Source organism: Peromyscus leucopus, chromosome 12 (genome assembly GCF_004664715.2).
Source record: "Peromyscus leucopus breed LL Stock chromosome 12, UCI_PerLeu_2.1, whole genome shotgun sequence".
In the NCBI taxonomy this organism is placed as follows: domain Eukaryota; kingdom Metazoa; phylum Chordata; class Mammalia; order Rodentia; family Cricetidae; genus Peromyscus; species Peromyscus leucopus.
In genome coordinates, this window is record NC_051073.1 from 76,272,643 (window position 1) to 76,299,158 (window position 26,516).

At 45.8% G+C, this 26,516-nt stretch overlaps 1 protein-coding gene across 7 annotated transcripts in view; it reads right to left on the reverse strand.

The window, feature by feature from the left end:
* Vps8 (VPS8 subunit of CORVET complex) overlaps nt 1–26,516 on the reverse strand; it is a 237,908-nt gene that overhangs the window by 159,762 nt on the left and 51,630 nt on the right. For all 7 annotated transcript variants that reach the window (XM_028859198.2, XM_037209870.1, XM_028859197.2 and 4 more), the window contains 12 exons: nt 25,062–25,148; nt 22,321–22,388; nt 21,018–21,171; nt 20,857–20,916; nt 18,515–18,622; nt 14,939–15,019; nt 12,527–12,697; nt 7,209–7,283; nt 6,004–6,039; nt 4,948–5,038; nt 4,628–4,674; nt 4,034–4,123 (listed from right to left, as the gene is read on the reverse strand). In XM_028859198.2, coding sequence (XP_028715031.1) covers nt 4,034–4,123; nt 4,628–4,674; nt 4,948–5,038; nt 6,004–6,039; nt 7,209–7,283; nt 12,527–12,697; nt 14,939–15,019; nt 18,515–18,622; nt 20,857–20,916; nt 21,018–21,171; nt 22,321–22,388; nt 25,062–25,148 — 1,068 coding nt within the window. The remainder of the gene's footprint in view (nt 1–4,033; nt 4,124–4,627; nt 4,675–4,947; nt 5,039–6,003; nt 6,040–7,208; nt 7,284–12,526; nt 12,698–14,938; nt 15,020–18,514; nt 18,623–20,856; nt 20,917–21,017; nt 21,172–22,320; nt 22,389–25,061; nt 25,149–26,516) is intronic.

Genomic DNA, 26,516 nt, shown 5'->3' on the forward strand with positions numbered 1-26,516 from the left:
GCTCTCAAATTGGGGGGGGGGGGGTTGCTGAATGGATCTATTTTCCTTTATAAAGTAACTAGCTTTAAATTTTTTCCATAACACTAAATAGATTAAGGCAAAGGGTCTGTAATAGATCATATGATGTGCATTAGCTGGTGAGAAACAAAAAGATTAAGTGTCTACTAGAATTATTTTGTGGTTGTTTGAAGGAAAATGGCCCCCAAAGAGAGGGGTACTATTAGGAGTGTGGCCTTGTTGAGGAAGTGTGTCACTGTGGGGATGAACTTTGTGGTCTCTCTTGCTCAAGCCTCCTTCAATATGACTTTCAGTTCACTTCCTGGTGCCTGCAAGATGTAGGGCTCTCAGCTCCAGCACCACATCTGCCTGCACGCCGCCACGCTCCCAGCCGTGATGATAATGGACTGAACCTCTGAAACTGTAAGCAAATCACCCCAATTAAATGTTTTCCTTCGTAAGAGTTGCCATGGTCATGGTGTCTCTTCACAGCAATAAAAATCCACACTAAGACATATTTTATTTTAAATTTTGAGATGGTCCCATGCAGGCTGCTGCATTGAACTTGCTGCATAGCCAAAGATGACCTTGAATTTCTGATCCATCCTCCTGCCTCCACCTCCTGTGTGCTGTGTTTACAGATGTGTGCTACCTCACCCAGTTTACTTAACACAAACCCAGGGCTGGGTGCTGGCCAGGCCAGCATTCCACTAGGTATATAGCCAGCCATGAAATCATCCTTCACAATCATCTACTTAATTCATTCCTGCTCATCTCTGTTTTCTTTTGTTGGCTCTGGACAACGGCTGCTGGGCACCGGGCTTTGAAGTCAGGAACTGACTCAGAGCTGAGTCCAGGCTCTACCACTTCAGCGGCAGTTCTATGCTGGAAAGGAACTTAACCTCTACATTCCCTCAGATGAAAAGAGGACAAATGTGGTGTCTACACTTCATGGGACTGTGAGAACTCAATGAAATGAAAGTCACCCACTCTGATTGCTGTCCCTGCAGCATTGCTCAGTGGGTCTTTGTCAATGATCACTGTGTTGTTTGCTTGGACGGTTGGTTGGCTGGCTGGCTCAACTCCTTAGTACTTTAGAAGGCAAAGTCTGAACTGTATTGTTCTCCTCTGAAGTCTTAGCATTCTTCCAGCACCTAACTAGGTAAATACCTCTCTCCATAGCTGTAGGTGTTGTGATTTACAAACTGTTATAGTGTGAATACAAACGCCACCCATGTTCATGTGTTGGACATTTGGTCCCCAGCATTGTGCTCTGTGTGAATACATATGTCTCTGTCTCTGCTCCCCTCTCAATTAATTTCACCCATCTTTCCCTAATGGATGCTTCTTTTTAACCAAACACACTTTCAAAGAATACCATCTTGCCACCTCTTGATGAAGTGTATTCTTATGAAAACATTAAAGCTGTCTTTATCTACACTCCACTTTTTATTACTGTATGTGTACATATGTGTACAAGATGTGGGGGGCGAGGGGAACATGCATGTGCCATGGCTTACAAGTGGATGTCAGATGAGAACTTTTTGGAGTCAGAACCCATGGGATCTAGAGACCAAACTCAGGTCATCCGTCTTCCATTGCACTCACTGGGCCACCTCAAGTGGCCAATAAAACATCAATGCATATGAGTTATTATTCCTATGCCATCCTCTTCCTTTTCTTTTTGCTTTGTAGTTTCCTCCTCAGGTTACTTGTTTCATAACTTTATCTGAACTCATTTATCCCTCTCTACTGACAAACTTAATAAGGCCCCAGCCAAGAACAGTGCAGATCAGGAAACCAAATGCTCCTCTGACACCATGCAGCTTGTAATTGCCATATCTGAGTTCTGAGCATCAAACAGAAATACAAAAATACCAATATCAAAATCCAGCACTTGGGAAGCAATGGCAGACAGAACTCTGTGTGTTCAAGACCAGTCTGGTCTATGAAGCAAATCCCAGACCAGCCGCAGTTACACAGTGAGACCCTGTATTTAATAATAATAACAACAACAATAATAATAACAATATCAGTTCCTGCTCTATAGAAAACCAAAATTCCTAAATTTATTTTAAATGTTCCCATTAATATATATTAAAAATATTTCAGCTGGCTGGGCATGTCTTTAATCCCAACATTTGGGAGGCAGAGGCAGTCAGATCTCTGTGAGTTCAAGGCTAGCCTGGTCTACAAAGCAAGTTCCAGGACAACCAGGGCTGTTACACAGAGAAACCATGTCTCAAAAAAATCATATGCACAAAAAAAATTTCAGCTGTACTATAATCTTTTAAACAGGAAGAACCACCTAGATTGTACTTATTGTTACGTAGAGTTTAATTTATATGAAATCAAGGGACATATAGTCAAGCCAATGGGCCAAGTCCTGTCACAACCAAGATTGGTTCTTAGCTAGGCCTGGTTGCACACGCCTTTAATCCCCACACTTGGAAGGCTGAGGCAGACAGGCAAATCTCCATGATTTTGGTGCCAGTCTGGTCTTCACGGCAAGTTCCAGCCTCGCCAGGTCTACACTGTGAGACCCTGCTTCAAAACAGACATACAAACAAAAGAGGTAGGGACCAAACAGGTGACTGAGCAGGTGAAGGCGCCTGCCACCAAACCTAATGACCTGAGCTCGCGCCTTGGGACAGACATGGTGGAAAGAGAGAACCCCCAGGAGCTGTCTCTGAATTCTACACATACACAGAGCAGGGTGTACTAGTGTGTGCCAGGCCCTCACTTTGGTTTATAGCAAAAAGAGGAGGAGGAGAAAGAAGAGGAAGAGGAGCGACAGAAACCACTTGTGACTTAAAAACGTCTAAAATTCACCATCTAGCTCTTGTTAGAAAAGTCTGCTGTTCCTGATACTTAAATACTTATTTAAAGGGGACTTAAGACTGGCTAGGGAATGTGGTTCAGTGCTAAAGTATTTGCCCCGTGGGGCTGGAGAAGTGGCTGAGTGGTTAAAAGCATTGGTTGTTCATACAGAGGACCCGGATTCAATTCAATTCCCGGCACACACATGGTGGCTGGCAACCATTTGTGACTCTGGTTCCCTGGGGAGCCAACACCCTCTTCTGACTTCCATGGGCTCATGGTCCACATACATACATGCAGGCAAGATATCATACACATAAAATAAATAGATCTTTAAAAAATAAAAAAGTAGCCGGCGGTGGTGGTGCATGCCTTTAATCCCTGCACTCGGGAGGCAGAGGCAGATGGATCTCTGTGAGTCTGAGGCCAGCCTGGGCTACAGAGTGAGTTCCAGGAATGGCACAAAGCTACACAGAGGAAACCCTGTCTCGAAAAACCAAAACCAAACAAACAAACAAAAAAATAACGAAGTATTTGCCCCATATGTGAAAGGCCCTCAATTTGATAAATGTGCATTACACACACACACACACACACACACACACACACACACACACACATACAATACAGGGACAGAAGAGAGCTGCCACTGTAGGGGTTTGTTGTAAACAGATTGACCACAAAAATAACTGAAGATCACTGCAAGCAGGAAAACCAGCATAATACATATGCAAATCTTTAAGCTGTTCCTTGGCTTGCATTTTCATTAAGCTCTAAGATAATCTAAACATCTTTCATTAACATATTTTACAGGCTGTAATATACATATACATGCATATATTTATCTTATATGTATATCTTGAGTCACAGGTGTTTGGGGAACTAAATTTAAACCTTAGCAGCCCGCTCCCTCCTTAACAACCCTAGTTAATATAAATGTGAGCCATTAGCAATGTCACCCACAGTAAGGTGTCAAGTCACAGGTGTGTTCCTTCACACAACAGGGAGCAGCGCTTCACCTGTCTCTTCCTATCTACTAGACACTTCTTTAAAATTCAGTCTTGTGCGATTTCCTTGCAAACTCTGAAACAGCACTCTCTCAACACTAAAGGATGCTTAACAGCCAAAACCAGGAAGTCACGTGGGCAGGGCCAAGGGGATGCGTGAGAGCATCTGCAGCTGGCCATCGGGAGCTGACACACACTGAGAGGCGTACCTGGAAATGCTGCTCCATCACCTGGATTTTTCCCTGGTCTGGGCACTTTTTCAGAGCCCGGTCTGCATAATGGAACAGGATCTCTACCATCTATAGAAAAAACAGCTTTGAGTCAGAAGCAAAGGGAATGGCTACATTTGTTCAATATTTAACATGCATGGTTAATACTGAATCATGCTTCATCATTGTATTAAAAACACAGTTGGGATTTCAGTGGCTTTATTCCCTAATTGTCTGAGATGAAGAGCTAGTATTAATTTGCTAATCTTTCCGAAGAAATGTCTGTAGGTTCCAGACCTCAGTGGTATAAAATGCTCAGGAAATGAAACCTGGAGTTAAGTGCCTCAGTAATCCTCCCTGCAGAGGATGGACAAACCACTCATGACTCTGGATTCCCAAGAATCCTTCTCCTCTGTGCTCTCTTGACTGCCTCGCTGATTTACCATCTTCACGGGGGAGGGCAGTGCTAAGACTTTACACAGCACTGCAGACCATACCTGGGACTTACAGCCTGACCCACTTTCGAGTACAGCCATGGGACTGATCACCCCCGAAGACACTTGCAAACACAAAAAGCAAATCTGCATTGCATACCCGATCCGCGACGACAGCCTTCCTCTTACTGACGTCCCCCGATAGCCCTTTAGAGAAACAAGTCCAACAGGAGACAAGTTAAAAGTGCTCACTCCAGAAGGTAACCTGGGTTCTGGTCTCCCATTCACAACCCACGCTAACAACACATTCAATTACAACAAGCCTCAATATCCAAATGCTGGATAATGGGGATATCTCACACCCACTAGACTCACAGCTTATCAGTGTGCTTCCCATTTGTTCTCATAGTAAATTTCCCTTATGGAAAGGTTCTTTACAACGACACTTATAAACTTCACAGCATCTATTGAGTGACTTACCCACGACTGCCTTTGCCTTTCCTTCATGGAAAGACCACGCAAGAGCCAAGGCTTCTGTGAGACAATCCTGTTTCAGGAGATGATCCATTCTCTAAAATGAGTAAAGGAGACATTCCAGTCCCTTCTATCTGAGCAATGGAAGGAATTCAATTCTACCTTTACAGAACCACTGCTTGGGAGCGAACAGGACTTCAACAGCAGTGCACGTTTCGGCCTAGGACTTTGACTAAGCAAGCGCTTCCTAAAGCACTGGGCACTGTGGCCTGTGGGCCTGTGTGACGGATGGCAGGAGAGCCTGCACACACGATCGTAGGAGAGATGGCTGGCTGCTTAGCACGGCAGGCAGCTGCCCCCTTCTTAACAACAAGCTCCGAGCTCACGAGAGACAGCAATACACCAGCTAAAGCAATGTCTAAGATTCCCTGGTATCTTTTGGGGGCACTGTACCTGAACCCTGGTCAACAAGCAGAAGAGTTTTCTGGTATTTCTACATGCATACTATCTTTAAAAGCTGCGGCTGGCCTTTTTCTCTTTCCTCTTCACAGACCCTCGACATAACAGTTGGAGCCTCTAGTAACTATCCTGGATTATAAAGGGAGCTCAGCCTAGAATTCAAACACAAGGATGGTAAAGTGGGATAGCATCTTCCGATGATGGCGCTCCCGTTCTAGCTACAGTCTGCCTGTCTCTAGATGCCTTCAAGTGGGAGTGAACTCTTGATGAAGCCACTGTTTATCTTGAATAGACTCAAATACAATTCTTTTTTTATACTCCTTTAATAACTTAAAACAGAGTATCACTTGTAAACGAGGCTTTCCCTTTCTAACTTTCACTGATTAATAAAGCACTCTTCTCCATGCTCTGTCCTCCGATAGCGGAGCAGTTACCAAATTCTGATATAATGAGTTTTAGCATATCAAGGACCTAACAGTTAAAATGGCTTCTATGGATTCTTCTGACATTAAAAAGTCCAAATTATCATCTGCAAAGTCAACAAAAACATGAAGCTGCTTGCTTCCACATCAGTTCCCACACAGAAGATCACTGTGAACTCACCTCCCTCCAGCTCCTTAGCATCATCACGTAAACAGACTAGAAAACAGGAGGAGATGAAGATAACCGTTAGCAGAGTCGCTCGGAGACACACATGCTCCAGCCACACATCTCGTTTCAGATCTCTAAGTACAACACATTTCACATCTCCGACCGAAATACACCCTGGAATTGACTGGCGGGTCCTCAGTACTCACACGGAGAAGTGAAAGAACACCCACTCAAGGGAAACAGGCAAGCTAGGCTCACTCCTTGCACCAACTTGGCAATATTCTGGTTGAATTCCAACAACGAAGAAAACTGTCCATTTTATGTTGAAAAATAAATTCCTCTAATGCCAATTATTCTAAGTCAAACATCTCAATGCACTTCGATATATCTTAAGTTGATCTATGGTAAAGAGCACCACAGTTATACAACAAATACACATAATTGGGTCCTTCCTGCCTGTGGTGTCTAGTATCAACTGTCAACATGTCTATAGGAGATTCTCTTGATCACATTAACTGATGTGGGAAGGCCCATCTTGACTGTACGTGGGGTCCTTGCCCAGGGGATCCTGGACTATACAGAAGAGAAAAGGAACCGGACAGCAGTGAGCATCCACTATTCACTCACTCTGACTGTGCACATAACATGACCAGCTGCTCGAAGCTCCAGCTGCCCTGACCTCCCTGCCATGATGGGTACCATGAACTGGGAGCTACAATCAGCCCTGCTCCGTGAAGTTCCTTTGGTCATCACAGGAGCAGGAAAAGGAACTAGACACTACCTTGGAATTTGCGGAGGAAGTTGATCTTAAGCATCCCCATCCCCCACACAAATGGTAATTAAACAAGGTGATGGGTTCTTAATTAGCTTATTATGATAGTCACTTTGCAATGTATATGTTGATCAAAGCAAGACATAAAAATTCTAATTAAAAAAGGAAACTAGATACTTGACATTAAAACAATGTTAAGGAAGGCTATAAAAACGTATCCCTGAATCAAGAAAATAAGTGTCCTATTAGCACCTACACAAAAGTAAAATTAGATCTTAAGTGAAAAAGGAAACGTTAAGTAACAAAAAGTCTATGGCTATATAACTATTGTAAGATTTGGATCGATGCTGGTCAGAATTCACTTTGCAATGCACTGTTCCCTATCAGCCACCTCCTTCCTCAGCTATCCTGACGACACCCACACAGCAGAGTGAGAAGAGCTTACCTTTGTCCCCAGATAGAAGATCTGACCACCATAGCTACTGATGGACTGATAGCAAGCCTTCTCTCCAACCAAAGCCTGCCAAATACACAAACAAGGCAAAATTACACATGCTACAAGTTCCATTAAGAATGTCAATCACGTTGCCGGGCGGCGGCGGCGGCGGCGGCGGCGGCGGCGGCGGCGGCGGCGGCGCACGCCTTTAATCCCAGCACTCGGGAGGCAGAGGCAGGCGGATCTCTGTGAGTTTGAGGCCAGCCTGGGCTACCAAGTGAGTTCCAGGAAAGGCGCAAAGCTACACAAAGAAACCCTGTCTCGAAAAAAAAAAAAAATAAAAGAATGTCAATCACAGGCTGGAGGGATGGCTCAGTGGTTAAGAGCACTGACTGCTCTTCCAGAGGTCCCAGGTTCAGTTCTCAGCACCTAGATGGCAGTTCACAACTGTCTGTAATTCCAGTTCCAGGAGACCTAATACTCATGGCAAAACACCAATAGACATTAAAATAAAAATAAATTTATAAATTAAAAAAAATGTTAATCACAGGGCCTGTGAGAGGCTCAGCGGGTTGACACTCCTGTACAAGCTGATGACAAGTTACAGCCCCAGCACCATGAAGGGGTAGAGGAAGACACCTGACTCCACAGAGTTGTCCTCTGATCTCCACACATACACTGTGGTGCACACACATAAATAATAAGTAAATGAATAACTGTAAAAGAATGCTGAATGCAGAAACATTTTAGGTCAATATGGTTTTAACCTATCAGCAAATAAGAAAAAACTCTGTTGCTTGATTGTCAGTGGAGTGACTGAAAAGACAACGTTCCAGAAGTCATCCCCACTTCCATAAACAGCCTTCTTCTTTCTCAGATAGCGTGCAAGGGAAGAGAAGACGCTAACTGTCAATGTAACTGCAAACCACTGCAACCCACTACTTCCAGGTCACAGCTACACCTGTCTGGGGCATAATGACAGAGACCGGGAAGCAGTTAGGAACGCACTGGTGTGGGGGTGGCAACCGGCTCTCCCCGGAGATCTAGGCCTTCACTAGCCACAGGTGGCTGACTAGCTTTTCAGTACCAGGGATGATCTCCCTCTCCTCCAGCGCGTCTTACGTCAAGTTAGGCAGCTGCTGGTTGCCACCAAGATATGAATGCCACTACTGTACTTTTAGGGACACCTTGTCCTGCTGGTCACTGCTGTGGTTCAGGTGTCACAGCTGGGTTATTATTGAGTGTTTTCCTCCTTTAGCAGCCTAGATAGCACCTCAAGAACGAGGGGTTCCCTCCCCATGACAGACAGCAGACTTCTGAGGCACTCACTGCGTTCTTAAACAGGACAGTTTCTAGCTCCTTTAACACACACCTCACGATGCATAGCTGTGTCCCCCAGGGAGCAGCATGGCCCAGCTGCATGGCACCTGGATGTGGCCTCACGGCACCACCTGACAGGAAGTGCTGGCAGCAGGATCTCCTAAGGCTTACGGACTAAAACTGTTGCAAAAGAAGCCAAGATGAAGGGTTGGGGATTTTGCTCAGTGGTAGAGCGCTTGCCTATGAAGCGCAAGGCCTTGGGTTGGGGAGACAAAACTAAGAGGCCAAGACGCTTTCTGGCCAGTTTCTGCCAGGTGATCTTCATGACTGGCTTGCTCTGACCACGGCCACCAGACTGTGGTGTTGTCTGTCATTACACTGCACACCTTAACACTGGCACCACAGGTTTCTCCAGGAAACCCCATCTTGCATTGTTTCCATCAAGTTCGTTCATCTTTCCTTCTGCTTCTCGACCCTGCCCTCCATCCCTTCCAGAGGCTCTGCTTTCATCCAAGCACTGTCGTGTTCACCACTGGATCTCTGACCCCACGTCTTCCCTCTACTCTATGAACACAAGGATTAGGGTTACACTAATGTGCACACAACACGGAGACTTGCACATCCATGTCTGGTGTCACAGTACCGACAACAGCCAGGAAATGGAACCCGTCCAGGTGTCCTTCAACAGATGAACGGATGAAGGATGGTCCGTAGACATAAGGGAGTTTTATGTAACCATAAAGAAAAATGAAATCATGGCATTTGCAGGAAAATGGATGCAAACGGAAATCATTATGTTAAGTCAGATAAGTCAGACTCAATGTGATCAGAACTACATGGTTTCTCTCATATGCAGAACATAATTTAAAATGTAGGTGTGTGTGTGTGTGTGTGTATTTATGTGTGCTCCTAAGTCACAAAACTACAAAGAGGATCATGAGAGGACAAGAAGAGATCTTAAGGGAGGTGGGAAATGAGGGTGAAAATGACATGTACTACGGAAGCAGAAGGAACAGCTGGAGACGGGGAGTGGGGAGAGAATGGGGATGAAGCGTAACAACGTCCATGGATGAGACACCGTGATGAAACCATTATATGTGAACTTTAAGAACATTAATACGAAACAAAAGAACAGGGCAAAACCTGCTGCACCCTTGTCTGCTCATCCCAACTTCTGCATCAGGGCTGAGCCGGTCTTGACTGGTTCTCCCTGTCCAGTCTGAGCTCTGTACTTTGGTGGTGCACAGGAATTTCCACGTTGATACCCTTGGGTTTTACTTGCTCGGCTCCTGCCCTCTGGGGTGTGCTTGCTTGCTTGTATTCTAGGGGCTGGACCCAGGGCCTCCGCCGGAGAAGCACTGTGCTACTGAGCGTACCTCCAACCCCAGTCTGATGCCGTCTCATCTGCTTTTAAGATTTTTCAGTGTTTACCAGTCCAGCATGTTCTCTGTTTCAAGGGCAACTACTGAGGTGCAGTGGCCCCGAGTGTCCTGGCAGCGCCTGGTCTGGCTGGTCTAAGCAAGCAGAAAGTACAGCCGGTGGGTGCCCTGGATATAATTCCCTTTCGGCCTCTAGTGGCTCTTCCCGTCCTTGAGCAGGCTCCTTACACACATGCTGAACAGCTGTCCAGCAGAAGACTCCAGGCAACTCTCCAGCACCGTCCGCAGACATGAACCACCTTGCTTTCCCTGTACCCTCAGCTCTGTTTCCTCAGTGGCAGTGTCCACCAGGTTCTGTTCCTCTTCCCTAAGCCACAGCCAGGAAATCAGAGGGCCGGACGGTAAAGAATTAACAAGTTCATCTCATTTGTTTCCTGTTTGGTCTAAGATCTGTCATCCATCATTGCTGGGCCCAGTGTCTTGAGAACTCTCTGTTTTCTTCCTTGTTTTTTTTTTTGGGGGGGGGGGGGGAGCGGGGAGCTGAGGACTGAACCCACGGCCTTAAGCTTGCTAGGCAAGCGCTCTACCACTGAGCTAAATCCCCAACCCAATCCCAGCACTCGGGAGGCAGAGCCAGGCGGATCTCTGTGAGTTCAAGGCCAGCCTGGGCTACCAAGTGAGTCCCAGGAAAGGCACAAAGCTACACAGAGAAACCCTGTCTCGAAAAACCAAAAAAAAAAAAAAAAAAAAAAAAAAAAAAAAAAAAATTCCCCAACCCCTTGTTCCTAATTAGTAGTAGTGGTGGGTTTGTTTTGTTTTTGTTTTTTTTTGGGGGGGGGGTCTTTTTTTTCAGTATTTTAAGCAAGAAAGTAAATCTAATTCCCCATTCTCTGTCTTGGCTAAAAGTGCAGGTTTAAAATCTAACTTCTAAAATCTAACTTTTTAAGATTCATTTCGTTTTGTGTGTGTGAATGTTTTGCCTGCATGAATGTATGTGTACTGTGTGTATGCCTACTGCCCAAAGAAGCCAGAAGAGGGCACTGGATCCTCTGGAACTGGAATTATGTTGTATTTGTGAGCTACCATATGGTGCTGGGACTCAGACCCAGGTCTCTTATAAGAGCAGCCAGTGCTCTTAGTCACTGAGCCATCTCTCCAGCCCAGATAGCCATCCCACCGCAGGAAATGCCTGCATTTGAGACACTGCCTGCGGCTGCCTTAGCGTGCTCTATGCATGCTGCATGGTCTGTTCTATACACTGTGTGGCTAGAACACCCTTCATGTACAGTGTGGGCCCTGAAGTTACAAACAGGAGAAAGACTGAAGCAAAACCCAGATTGTGCTGCTGACACCATTAAAGATGGTCATTAGAACTCTTGCTTATAAGAAGCTTCCCACAGACATATCAAAGCAGTCCTCTTATCCTAAAGATAAATGGCTTAGGGAAACAGGTGAACACAAATTCACAGTGTTTATCTACACACTACTGACATAAATTGCTTAAGGCATTATCATAGCTGCCTTTCTACAGTAACATGAATACCAATATGAACTATATCCTCCTCCTCTATGCTCCTGTCTCAGTTCCTAAAGCATCTTTTTCCTTCCTCTCCAAGCCATCTTTGCCTTCTAATGTCCTAAGCTACCACAGCTGGCCAGCCCCTGGCATATCTCCCAAATACTTACTTCTGTGGTGGTTTGAATAGAAGTGGCCGAGTGGCCGCCATAGGCTCATGTGTGTGAATGCTTGGCCCACAGGGAGTGGCGCCATTAGGAGGTGTGGCCTTGTTGGAGGAAGTGTGTCACTGTGGGAGCGGCTTGGAGGTCTCATCTGCTCAAGCTACACCCAATGTGGCTCACAGTCTCTGCCTCTGGATCCAGATGCAGAACTCTCAGCTCCTTCTCCAGCACCATGTCGGCCTGCACACTGCCTTGCTTCCCGCCATGACAATAAAGGACTAAACCTCTAAAACTGTAAGCCAGCCCCAATGAAATGTTTTCCTTTATAAACATTTATTGCCATGGTCATAGTGTCTCTCCACAGCAACAGAAACCCTAACTAAGACTGCTACCAAAGCCTTGAGGCTACCTGTCTCCAGTTATTCTTCCCTTAAACCTACTAGGCTTATTTATTGTCAACAGCTCAATTCCTTTACAAATTCTCTCTCACAAAAACTGTTTCATTTTTTTCCTTAAGTATAAAAGTTAAAACGCCTTAGGGTTTTTTGTTTTTTGGGTTTTTTTTTTTTTCAGATTTATTTTTATCTTATGTGTCATGGGTATTCAGCCTGCATGTATGTGTGTGCACCATGTACCTGCAGTACCCATGGTGGTCAGAAGAGGGCGTCAGATCCCTCTGGAACTGGAATTACAGATCAGTCGTCAGCTGACAAATCAGGGTTGGGAACTGAACCCAGGTCCTCTGAAAGTGCTCTTAACCCTGGATCCATCTCTCCAGCCTACTCCTTGGTATTAAGTAAGAAGAATTACTGCTTGGGGTCATAATCCTGAATCCTTACAAACACATTCATACCCACTTCAAGACACCAAGGCAGAAAAACTTGAGTACAAACAAACAAGCAAACACCCCAGTGATGAGGGCATTGCTGGGGTAAGGACGGCACTCACCAGAGCCTGGCTAACGTTTCCTCCCGTGGCCAGTGACTTGAAGTGGCTGCTGTTATAGACCAGCTGGACTTCTGAGATCTCCATTGTCTCCAACTCCTCCTGCGTCTGCCGATCAATCACATGCAACTTCTCCACGCTGTCTAAAAGCACGACTGTGCGTGAGTTTATCCACTGCAATTCAAGCACAGAACAAAAGGGAAGTAAGGACCGGTCCAAACCCTTCAGGACAAAGGGGCTCTGCCACTCAGAAAGTGACATCGAGGACCTCATGCATGTAATAACTTCAACCGTAACAGAGTCAAAGGAAGAGCAGCTCTGCCATGGCCCAGGGAAAAGGGTGCTGGGTGTCACAGTGTCCGATGGCATCCTGCTGGTCTAAGGGAGGGCTAAGAACTAACACGTTGCAGAATGTTGTGTTTTTACAAGACTGTTTTTCAAAGGCATATTGGCACAAACGACCTCAGTACAACAACAAATTTATTTCAACTTTTTATATTAGAGAACCAAGACAGCAACTTAAACCTCACAAACCGAGATGGTCAGAGGACAATTCTTGGCACTGAAATCATGCCTGTTTTTAAAAAGACCAGCCTTGTGGACTGAACAACTACTGGATTCTTAGACGCTCTGGTGGTAGACAACCATTGTTGGACTAGTTGGAACACAGCCTGCAAGCCATCCTAATAAATCCCCTTTACATATATATTCATTCTATCAGTGCGGTTCATCTAGAGCAGTAGCTCTCAACCTTCCTAACGCTGCGGCTTTTTAATACAGCTCCTCATGTTGTGGTGACTCCCCAACCATAAAGTTATTTTGTTGCTACTTCATAACTATAACTTTGCTACTGTTATGAATCATAATGTAAACATCTGCCATGAAGATTATCTGATACGCAACCCCCAAAGGAGTCGAGACCCACAAGTTGAGAACCACCGCTCTAGAGAACCCGGACTAATTCACACAGCAGTTTTACTGCACCTGCACTTTAACTGCAATCCATTACATGATGTCAAGGGTGGAGTTTTCCAGTTGTGCTACCATGCAAGTCCTCAAAAGGTTTCAGATGCTGGAGCACTTCAGCTTTTGTATTTTCAGAAGAGGGATGTGCGGTGGTCTGAATGAGAACAGTACCCACAGGCTCCTATATTTGAGTGCTTGGTCCCCAGCTGGTGGGACTGTTTGGGAAGGATTAGGAGGTGTGGCCTTGTGGGAGGAGGTGTGTCGCTGGGGATGGGTTTTGAGGTTTCAAAATTCCACACCATTCCCAGTTAGTTCTCTCTCTGCCTCCAACTTGTGGACCAGCTGTTAAGTTCTTAGGCACTGCCCCAGCACCATGCCTGCCTGCTGCCATGTTCCCCACCGGGGCGGTCCTGGACTCTCTCTGAAACTGCTGTGAGCCCTCATTAAATACTTTCTTCTCTAAGTTGCCTTGGTCACGGTGCTGTCACGGCAGTAGATAGAAAGGTAACTATGGCAGGGCGCTCAGCCTGTGTCTCTAAATTAACGGAGTGGGAGTGAGCTGGCAGGAGCGATGTGGGCCAGGCATGGCGGTACACACTTGGAGCCCTGGCCTCTGCAAAGCTGAAGCAGGAGGAAGATTTGAGCCCAGAAGCTCCAGGGCAACTGAAGCAACGTAGGAAAACTTGGCTGGAAAAAATGCAACTAAGTTTGTGTACCATATATTATATCTTAAAATCTGACTATGCCAACTATATCCTAAAAAATTATACACTAATAAATTGAAGGGAAAAGTTTTTCAGGCTTTTTACTGGACAAATGAGCCATTATACTATAATTAAAGCCAGTTATATTCATGATATATACAATGTTTCACTAGACGTCAGCTATTAGATGCTAAAACGAGCAATGGTAAATGCGGAAACATAAAACACACTGTTCTTAAAAATCAACCCACTACTGAAAAACAAAACATAAAATCTGACACAGAAAAAAGTCTCATTTTTTTTAAACTAAAGCACCCTGAGGACTGAGAAGTAAGGTAAAAATTTGGCAAAGTTTAAGTCACAAGAAAAGAACAGGCAACCCAAGCTAAATCCTTTAAGAGAAGCTCACACGTGCAAACGTATCTACACACAAAGCTCTGTAGCCATGACTCTGAAGAGACCTGAGCTCCCTGGAACCCAGACTCCCGCGTGAGGTATTAAAACCCTCAAGAAAACCCTATCTTCCCTGCCAGTGCTCGGCAGGACTCTGGGCAGAAGGCAACAAGGACCTGGCACCACACCAAAGTCAGACTTCATGCCACAGCACGGCACTTCACAGTGAGCGTACGCATTAACGTGGGCCCTGATGGCCCTGGCCAACGGCAGGAACCCTGGAAGCTTTAATACACCTGGGATTCGGAACAACGACATGAAATAAACGGGACGGGGTTTAAATAATACTCACAGTAAAGTTGATCAGATCGTAGTACAGGTGAAGGTGCTTTTGCTTGGTAACGTGTATTGCGCCTGACTCGTCTCTCTTAACCTGATGAGGAGAGAGAAAACAGCCTGGATATCCAACATTGTTGGAAAGAATTTTCTAAAATGTATACTCCACCTAGAATACGATTCCCATTCAGTACAAACCAAAAATACTGACAGAGAAATTATTATAGAAATGAAGACACCTCAGCCGCTGCGTGGTCTCCACCTGAAGAGAAGAATGGCCACGCACAGGCTCGTCTGACAGGCAGTGTCAGCATCTGGGGTGCTGGCATCCACTTCCGCCCGCGTTTTCTTGCGCGCCTGCGGTAGTGCGCCAGATGTCTGTCTTCTAGTCTCAGCGCCTTTCCTCGCCGCTAGTCCCACCCCTTGGCTGACCTCAAACAGTGCCCGCTTCACCGTGTCACCTGCCCGTGACGGCATGAGCTCTGGCCACCTGTGAAGCTGCAGGGCCGGACCCGTGAGGAAGGGGCCCCTTGCTTCTTCTCGGTTTCACGCCTGCAGCACCAAGCACAAGTCGGTGCTGCAGGTACAAAGTGTCTTGAACTGGGCAGGTCAACGCCAGCACCACCTACTCCTGGTACAGCCCTCGCCCATTTCATGTCCTTCCTCCCTTGCTGGCATCGTCCACTGCTCCTTTTACAGATCTGCTTCCTTCTCTTGCTCTCAAACATATTTCTGACTTCGTCTTCAAAAATAAAAACGCTCCCTAAAAAGACTTCCCTGGACTTACTTCTCACCGACATATTTAACCACCCTCCCCCTCACAGCCCAGCGCCATGGTCGCACGACTTTGCTCTTCTAGAGACCCACTTCTTCATCAGGCTCTGCCATGGAGGTTCCACCCCATCCACTGCTAATCAGACATCGAACAAGGCCCTGGCAGGCCACTGTGTCCGGTGCTCGTCTCTCCAGCCTGCCTTCCTGGATCATGCTCTAGCACTGTTACCCCCACCATCACCTCAGGACTGATTCTGCCCCCGAGGCTTTGTCCCTCAGCCCCTCTCCTCCCCTTCCATGCGTCTTTACAAGAACCGCCTTTCCGGTTGCCTCTCTTTTCTCTCACCTTTCGTGAGCGTCCAGAAAAATCACATGTTGGGGTTTAGTTATGTCTCCACCAGAGGTCCGTGTGCTAAGGACTTGGTTACTGGCCTGTGACACTACTGTGGGGGTGGGGGGTGGGGGTGGGAGGTGGAGGTGGGGGGTGGGGGGTAGCAACTTCAAGACACAGTGCTTCCTGGATGGAAGTCAGGTTGCTGTAGATGTGCGCTCTCTCTCTCTCTCTCTCTCTCTCTCTCTCTCTCTCTCTTCCTCTCCCTCCCTCCCTCTCTCCACCCCCCACCACGAGGTGGGCAGCTTTGCCCTACTCTATGCACCCACTACGATGCAGCACCTTCCCCACGGGTCAGCTGACCCAAGGACCAAACGTCTGAAATGTGAGTCCAAATGAAGCCGGCCTTGCACTGACGTTCGCAGCTCACACGCAGAGCTCCTGTGGTTTTCAGCCTTCTGCCTTCTCTGTCCTGAAACGGTCATCTGCTCTTCGCCCTGCTGTCTGCTCACTGGGCATCTGGTGCAACACTTGAGAGTCCCTCTTTGATTTCCAACTCAGCATGCTGAAATCTGAATCACATGCTGAAATCTGAAATCTACATGAAAGGTTTCTTCTCTTTCCTGACTCTACCGTGTAGAGAGGTAATGCCTCTAATTCACGCCCCTCGGATCCTAGACCCTGTATGATGAGAGGCTTGCCTTTCTTTTAAAATGTATTTGCTTAAGCACACCATGCACCTCCAATCCTCTACCTCTGAAAAGCCATTATGTGTGCTAGTTCCAGACTGATCCTAAAACTGCACTTCAATTACATCTTTACCATTTCATTTACCTAGAACCTGTAACATCTCCCCAGTGCCAATGCAAGCCAACCGTACCTAGAGGCGGGATGTCAAACTTTCCTGTAAAGGGCTGTACAGTAAAACGCTCTGTAGATCGTGTAGCCTGCCAGACCCGCTTAACTCTACCTCCGCAGTGAGAAAGCGATCAAACAACATGCGAGCTGGGCACGGTGGTGCGTGCTATAATCCTAGCACTTGAGAAGGAAAGGCGGGAGAAACGGGAGCATAAGCTCAGCCTTAGCTACGATGTGAGTTTGAGACCAGCCTGGGCTACATGAGAGCTTGTCCCAAATAAATAAATAAATAAATAAATAAATAAATAAATAAATAAATAAATTATAGATGACTGAACATGACTACATCCCACTAAAAGTTTACTTCCCGTATGTTCCATTTTACACTCTGCTGACGTTAGCTCTATAAACATTCACCAGCTAGCCTTTACACACAGCTGCTGCCCAGTGCTGGCCGAACGGGAGAGTCAGCTCCTAGACTGGGTTCCGGCGTAGTGCGGGAGAATGTTAGGCGCGTGCTCACTGTCGTGACAGGGAGGCGGAGCAGACAGCACTGGCCATGGGCCGGGACACGCGACAGACGCACAGAGCTTTGCTGACAGAGATGTCTGCATGAGTAAAGGGACCGGGTGGGAAGCCACCATGGAGTCTAGGACAAACATGTATGCAGTTCACACTGGGAGGTGACCAACCATGATGGGATCAAAAGGAAGAAGTGAAGACAACATGGGGGAGAGTCGACGGCCACTGTGACAGAGCGCATGGGAGGAGGGCGGCACTGAGAGGCTCCTGGCTGGCCTCACTGAGCAGGACACTGGTGTCTGGAGACACAGACACATGCCTAGCTCTGTGACTGAAGTTCACTGCCTTCCCTCCGATGCACAGACCTCTCTAAGCACTCTATGTGCTCTTATTAACAACTTTAGACTCTCATCAAATCGTTGAGCACCTTCACCGTCCTCTGCAGCAGTAACCCTGGCTTTGCTATTCAGACAGTGCCTAAGCTGTGTGAAAGAACGCTTTATACTTCATTCACTGGCTTCTGCGCAAACGGCCCTTGCTCTCTAACAAATAAACACACAGGGCCGGGCAGTGGTGGCGCACGCCTTTAGTCCCAGCACTCGGGAGGCAGAGGCAGGCGGATCTTTGTGAGTTCGAGGCCAGCCTGGGCTACCAAGTGAGTTCCAGGAAAGGTGCAAAGTTACACAGAGAAACCCTGTCTCGAAAAACCAAAAAAAAAAAAAACACCGACATGTACAGACTGCATTACTACAGACATGTTCACAATCGTACATATGCCATTCACACATACAGACAAACCATTAATTATTTGTTAGCTGAAAGAGAAGGAACCAAAGAATTAAACCATGAAGATTAAGAAACCAAGAGAGGTCAAGTTTTTCTCCATTTTTAACATGAAAGCCTTAAATACAAATTAAGTAAGCTTCGCACACACTCTCTCCAAAGACTTGACAGTGACAATAGATTTTTTTTTGACACAACATTAAATTACCATCAAAATCTGGTGAATACATATATATATTTGAACACATATATACATATATACACACACGTATATACACACACACTTGAAGCTTTACTGTAGCCCCACCACAGATCGAGGCTTACCAAGAGAAAATGAACCACGTCTCCTCTACAGAAGGCAAGCATGGGATTCACATGGTTATTCACTGCCACGAAGTGCCAGGCCAGCAACGGAACACTGGACGGATCCATCTAAGTCAAAGAAGAGACGGGAAACACTCATCACAGCTGACAAGTAAAGGACAAAGTAAGAATCTGTTGAAGAACCAGCACCCGCTCTGCTAAGACCTTCCCCGGCTCCCACGAGGCTCCCAGGGAGCAGGGACTGGGTGGGAAGGGTCACAGGAAGTGTCTGGGTTGACGGTCATGTTTGCCATCTTCATCAGGGTTTGGGTTAGAGAAATACATGCATCTGCCCAACTTCAGCAAATGTACACTCAAGATCTGTATATTTATCATATATGGATTTACACCAACAAAACCTAAACAAATATGAAACTCTAGCTAATTATATACATGCTGAATGCCCAAAACAGAAGGTGCTTGTTTCTGTATTTTGCTCTGAAACCCATTAAAAAACTACAATATCTTGGTGGGTAGAAGGATGGATAGATGCACAGATATATAATAAAAGAAATACAGTAAAATGGTAAAAGGATTTAGATGGCAAGAACGCTAGTCTTTCATTAAAATTCTTTAAACATGTGTTTGAAAATGTTCATGAATGAAACATCAGTAAAACATTCAAAAAGATGCAAATCTCATGATCAAAACCTCAGTGAGTCAATGAAGCTAACCTGAGAAATGCTACTGATAATCTCTACCCATCTGCCCTCTGGAAGGACGGGCCTGCTTCTCCTAGTGCCCAGATACAACAGAACGCCAACAAGAAAACAAGAGCCATCTCCCTCCATGTCCGGGCGCTGCTATCTGGCTATGGCTCTGTGTCGTCCCTCTCCATGGCTGTGGTGTTCAGATGAGAACTGCACCCCCACCCCAGGTCCACATACTTAAATGCTTGGTCTCCACTTAGTGGAACTGTTTGGGAAGGTTTAAGAGGTGTGGCCTTGTTGGAGGAGGTGTGTCACTGGAGGAGGGCTTAGAGGTCTCAAAAATCCATGCCAGACCCAGTCTCTCTGTCTCTCTGTCTCTCTGTCTGTCTGTCTGTCTCTCTCTCTCTGCTTTCATCTTGGGGAATCCGATGTAAAGCTCTCAACTATTGCTTCAGCATTATACCTGCCTATCTTTAACCACACTTCCCACCACGATGGTCATGGGCTCACTCTCTGAAACTGTAAGCAAGCCCCCAATTGAATGTTTTCTTTCATAAGTTGTCTTGGTCTCTTCACAGCAGTAGAACAGTGACTAAGACAACAGCATCTCATCAATGTCCTTCCGAAGAAGACCCCCAACTCTCTTACAAACAATATCAAGAACAAAAGGAAAGGGAAAGGGACGTCCATAGGGAATGTATTCCAGGCTTACCCCTTATATACAGTGGCAAAGTATTTACATATAACCTATGTACATTGTCCCATGCACTTTAAATCATCTCTAGAATACTTTACCATTCAATGTAAATGCTATGTGCACAGATGCTATCATTTAGAAAACAATGACAAGGAAACATGTCTGTCCACGTTCAGTATGGACCTAAACTTTTCTGATAATCATCTGCGGCTGGTTAAATCCACGGATGCAAAACCTATGACACCATTTGCACTTCCTGAAAAATAACAACTTCTAAAGTGACATATATCAGAGACAGAACCCATGGAAAGCATGCGTAGTACTAATTCATACGGGCTTTACCGTGGGGTATGCTCACTCATGGTGTCAAAGAAGCAGACAACGAGCATACCCCTGCCTCAGCTCAGCCGCCACTCAGCTCGGCCCTCACTCAGCTCGGCCCTCACTCAGCTCGGCCCTCACTCAGCTCGGCCCTCACTCAGCTCAGCTGTCACTCAGCTCAGCCCTCACTCACACAAAGCAGCTGTCACTCAGTGTTCTTGGACACTGCGGCAAGGCTGCATTCAATGCACCAGCTTGCCCATCAGTGTTACATCCCACGAGGACATTTTACTGACCTCAAAAGAGCCGTGAATGAAACTGAGAAAATGCGTGCCCGAGAGCGGGTGTAACTACAAAGAATCAGGCCGGCAATATACAGAGACTGTCGAACAAGGTTAGAAACAAGCTAAATATGCTGTTCATGAAAGAAAGGCTTAAAACTAAATTAAAGACACCAAAGCACAACCTAGCATGCCACTTTACCCTGCTTGGTGTTCTTAAGCCAGTGCCCTTGGGAGCTCACTTCCATTCTATAGCTGTATGTTTGGACAACTGCACAGAATCACCCCACAGATCACGCCCTCCATCCTCCGGACTTGTCCTTTCTTTTGCCAACAAAACAGAGTCATGCTCACCCGTCCATAGGGAAAGGTCATCCATACTTTCAGGGATGGTTTCAACCCAATGACCAGTATCTACAGGAGAAAATATATATTATTTTCAATATTTACCTTGCAATCCTCAAACTGTTCCAAGTGTCTAAAAGTTAAGCGTTCTGTCTTCTAAAGGTGCCTACCTTTGTTAAAGATGCCATGGCCAACAGGGAAAACTGTGTGATGGGGTGATCTTTCAACTCGGGCTTGGAATGCAGGGGCTCGATGCAGCAAACCTCACCCTTGGAGCCGCTGAAGAGACACCTGGATTCACACGTCCTCACTCCCATCACTCTCCTGAACACACAAGACACTCGTCATCAATTCAGTGACAACCCAGGACGCGAGTCCCCCGGCCCCACTGCCCAGCCAGCCCGACTGCCCAGCCAGCCCCCCTAGTTACACGTTCCACGGGACAGCTTCTCGTCACGGCACAGTCACACCTGCTGCCCCTCTAGTAACAACACCCCACTGACCCCGCTGTGTGGAAATGAAGTCCAAACTCTTGACCCAGGTCTCAGTTCTGTGGGATCCGGCTCTCCCCTTCACTCCTCTCCTGCCACCGTCACCCTGGCTCCTCCGCGCCCCCACAGGTGCCTTGTGTTGGGGTGACTGCCCCCTTCCACTAGGCTTTTCATTCACTGACTCTGATGTCTCAGCTCTTTCCTCTCAAATATCACCTTCTACTTCCTGACTTACTACGGTCAAGTGCAAGCCAGCACAACGGCCTGTCTCCTCACACCACTCAAATCTACCCAATTAGGGCATTTATTTTCCGGCTTGTACCTGTCTCCCGATGCTCACTCCAACTAGTCAGACTCTGACCGGTTCATAACTCTAACTCTGGCGTCTAGACAAATATCTGCACACAGGTGATGTTCAATAAACACTAGCTGGGTAAATGACTCATGTTGTTTCAGCAATTACTTTGTGCCTAGTATCTAAGAAACTATGAAAAACCTAGGAAACAAATACAGACATTAACCTTGAGAATTTACGGAAACAAAATACACATTATGTTTTGTGTTCTACACTTTTAAACCTTGGCTTCACAAATACTCTTGCAGGTACTTAGAGAATTTTTACTCCTATTTAACAAGTAAAACAGGACAATTTGAAGGCAAGAAACCCCTTTTCGTACCTGCCATTACCCAGTGAGCCTGGAGCCCAAACTAAAATTAGTGAACCATGCAGAACAGTTTCTAACCTGGGAGCATGGAAGAGTCTCCCAGGGGAGTCCAAGTCTAGAATCCCAATTCAGACCTGAGATAAAATCATGGAGACCAGGCCTAGACTCCCACGTGTCTTATAAGCTCCCTAAGTAACTATAACACAGCCAGAACCTATTTGCAAACACCTGGCCTTTCCAGGCCTCTCCCTGTTCAATTTCCAGCCATTAACCGGCTAATCTTTCCATTTTCCAACAAGGGTCTGTTAGCCTCTTACTTAAATGTGAGTTCAAACACGGAGCCGCCGCTGTCGTTGCAGATCGCAAGAGTCGGGTCGTCTGTAAACTAAACAGAGAAGGAGCTTATTGTCTTGTAAATATTAACCAAACAAGACAAGTGTTTAAAAATAGATCGTGGGGACAAAAATATAAATTCTGAAAACAAAATATACACTTAGCACATGAAATAACTCAGATTTGGTTCATCTCTTTAAAAGTACAAAATTGTCCTTCCAATGATATTAGCTCAGGATCTTCAAAACAACTAAGGCCTTCAAAAAGCAAAGAGGGTGACGAGATGTCTCAGAGGCAAAGGCATCGTCACCAAGCCTGAGAACATGCATTCTACCCCTGGGACTCACACAGCGAGACGGAGTTACAGACAGCTGTACGCTGCCTGGCGTGGGTGCTGGGAATCGAACTTGGTTCCTCAGCAAGGACAGCAAGAGCCCTTAGCCTCTCGGCCCCACACGGTGAAGTAGAGAACTGACTCCCACAAGTTGCCTTCTGAGCTCCACAAGCTCTGGATAACATATGCCCTTCCCCACAACATACACACACAGTAAATAATGTTTTTTAAAAAAGTAAAACAACCTTTCATCAGGATAAAAGTAAAAACTAACTTCAGTTGATAAAAACCCTGATTTCCTGGCTTGGTTATCACATTAGGTTTATAACTTGGTATTAAGTTGTGACACCGTGGGGATACACGGAAGTCGATGACTTTGCAGTAAGATTCTTGGGATCTTTGGGAAATAAACTTGTTTGAGTAAGTGACTCTTCCTAAATGGGTATCTCCCCGACTTTTTTGTTTTGTTTTTATTTTTCAAGACAGGGTTTCTCTATGCAGCCCTGGCTGTCTGGAACTCACTTTGTAGACCAGGCTGGTCTTGAACTCACGGGGATCCACCTGCCTCTGCCTCCTGAGTCTGGAATTAAAGGCGTGCACCACCACTGCCCCGTATTCCCTGACCATTTTTAGGAATGTATTTGAATGATTGTAACTTGGAAAACTCAAAGCAACAGCTTTCACAATGATGCAGCCTGATGTTCAGGTGTGTTATGGTAAATGCTACTGGATGCAAAAGCAAATGGTGGAATTTATAACATTTACAGGGACTTGCCTTAGAAAGCCTGAAAGTTAGTGAATCATTCTGAATGAGCCACTTTTACTCAGAGAGAGCTGAGATACAACACTCCCTCAACCCACCCGCCCCCACACACTTAACAAAGATGTCCCCAACCTTTCTCTCAAAGCCTAGATGAGCAGCTGCCAAGAGGAGAAGCACATGTGATATCCAATCCCGTGCAGGAAAGGACAGAGAACTCATGTTTCTGTTTCATTTCTCTTTTTTGCGTATGTACTTTTAAAACTGGTACAAACATTTGTAGACTCATACACATACACTCGTACACAGGATCCAAGCCTGGACTGCTGGTGATAATATCAGACTGGCTGGAGAATGATGAGTTAGTTACTCAAAGGCAAGTAGATGTTAGTCCAGGACTCAAGTAACACTGACGCATATACCCCCCTTCCTCTCCTGCCAGGGTCTGCACAGCCCACTTTCAAATCATTCCCAAACGACACAGCTCCTGGAGCTGCACCTCCATCTCAGCTGCAGCCTTCTCTTTTCTCTGCCTTGAATTCTTCTGTTTCTTATTGTCCCACCCAGTAACTTCTTCTTTTTTTTTTCCCCTATAAAGAGGCTAGTTATTACTTCAAGCAAACATTTATTGAGCAGTTACTATGGGCAAAACACAAAAATAAATGACAGATAGATTCTGATTTCAAAGATCTTAATCTATTAGGAGAGATAAAACATGCGCAGACAACAATCACATTAGAGGCTGGCACGTGCTGTAGAAAAGAGGTCGAGATAAATCAGCTTCACGCACCGAGAGAGGAAGGGCTAACTTGTCTTGGCTGTTTTCATCGTTCCTAAATGCTTCAATGCTGTTTTGTCACACAAGACTTTCTGTAACTAACCTAGATGCAGATATATAAACTCCAGATGCTACGGGCTTTAAAAAGCATGTGTGTGGATAAGAGAGCCGCATAGCTAAGCAACCAAGTATGCACATGATTAAATCTAGAAGAGCTGGTTTTAGAGTCCCCTTGATATAGCCTTTACCTTTTATGCTTCTGAACACGGGCTTGCCAGCATGAAAAGGCAGGCTTCGCATGTACTCTAAATGAAGCCTGTTACCTCAGTCAGTTTTATGTTTTTTAGGCCTGAGAGTAGGAAAAAAAAAACCCAACACGGTGACCTTAATGCTTTTCCTTTAGCGGCCGCAGAGAAAATAAACCAAATGATTCACTTCTAACTATGATCCAAGCCCTGGCTCTTCCACAGTTGGTGCCTGGAGCCTCAAGCACTTGCCAACAACGGGCAGCCATACACCCCTAGGCAATAAAATCTTGGCCAACTGAACAAGGTGAAGAGAGTGTTTAAAATCTCCATATGAGTTTTTAGCAGGGTATTGCTTCTCGGCTGCCAAACCCCGACTATGGGATCAGATCAAGTCGTCCCTTTTGCTGCTAGACTTCAGTACAACCTGAAGCTGATTATCTTCTGGCCCATCTCTGGTTCTTAACTGAGAAAATATCTTGTTGGAGTCATCAACTAATATTCAGTTTCGTGTTAAATAAATGCACGGGGTGTCTGGTTATCAGAATGTTTAATGTGGCTACAGAGGCATAACAAAGACGGTTAACATGAGGAGGAGAAGTTTTCACCTTGATGTGCAAGATGGCTGTCCCTGGAGGGTGAGCATCTGATATTGACCTGAGAAGTTTCCCGCTGGCCAAATCCCACATGGTGATCTGTAAGACAGGCAAAGGCTTTAAAAACACATGGATTGCTTTTTTGGACTAAAGCATCTGCCTTTTGGCTGAAATAACCTATTCCTTGTCTATAAACGTTGCAGGGAGAAAGCCATCAAGTTAAAACACAGTTACAAGCTGAGACTCCATTAGAGCACTGGACCTTTATTTCCATTTCAACTTCCCCTGCCCTCCCTCTGCCTGGCCACTTAACACTTCCATTTTGTCATTCCTGATAAGTCAATCTGTTGAGCACTGACTAAAAGTTCATACAAAAGGTATCAGAGCAAAGCAGCTGTGATGCAAAGATCAGAGAATGAGAAAAACCGTGACCCATCACACAAAGATGGGAATGTCAAAACAACTGTCCAGAAACACAGCAATGGGAACGGTGCGTTTAGAAGGGGCCAAGGGGGTCAGGGGAGACGGCTCAGCTGTAAAAACGCTTGCTTCGTAAGCACGAGAGCCTGAGTTCAGTCCCGAGAACTTCAAAAATGCCAAGTGTTGGAGCAGGAGAGACGGCTCGGCAGTGAAGAGCACGATTCTCCTGCAGGAGGACCCAAGTTCATTGCCCAGCACCCACACAGGAAGCTCACAAGAGCCTCCAACTCCAACTCCAAGGAGACCCAATGCCTCCATTCTCAGCTGGCGCCTGTGCTTGTGTGCACAAACCCGTACAGAAACACACACACATAATTAAAATAAAATAGATCACACGCCTTTAATCCCAGCACTCGGGAGGCAGAGGCAGGCAGATCTCTGTGAGTTCAAGGCCAGTCTGGTCTACAGAGCGAGTTTCAGGACAGCCAGACAGCCAGGGCTACACAAAGAAACTGTCTTGAAAAACAACAAAAAATAGATAGATAGAGGGGAGGGAGGGGAACTGGGATTGATACAAAAAATGAAAAAAAAAACTTTTTAAAAATAAATTAGATAGATAGAAAAAATAAATCTTTAAGAAAAAAATGGGGCTAGGTGCTATGGCATATGGGCTTGTGATTCCAGCTTTGGGAGGTGGAGACAAGATCCCTGGGGCTCACTAGTCTAGCATGACTGGAGTTGTTCTTCAGACTCTACACATGTGCACACCCCAAGGATACACACACACAGACACACACACACACACACACACACACACACATCAAAAAATAAATAAAAGTACCACAATTATGGACTACTACCATAAGAGAATATAAAAGCCGTCTACTAAGATAAAACACCATTGAATATGAAAGCTGCGTAATCAGTTACTAACAATTATTTTAAAAATCTAAATAAGACAAAGGTCAGACTAACAGACCCCAGGCTGGCACTAACAGGCATATCACCTCTAGATGTATCACTTCACAACATGGAACACGTATCTTG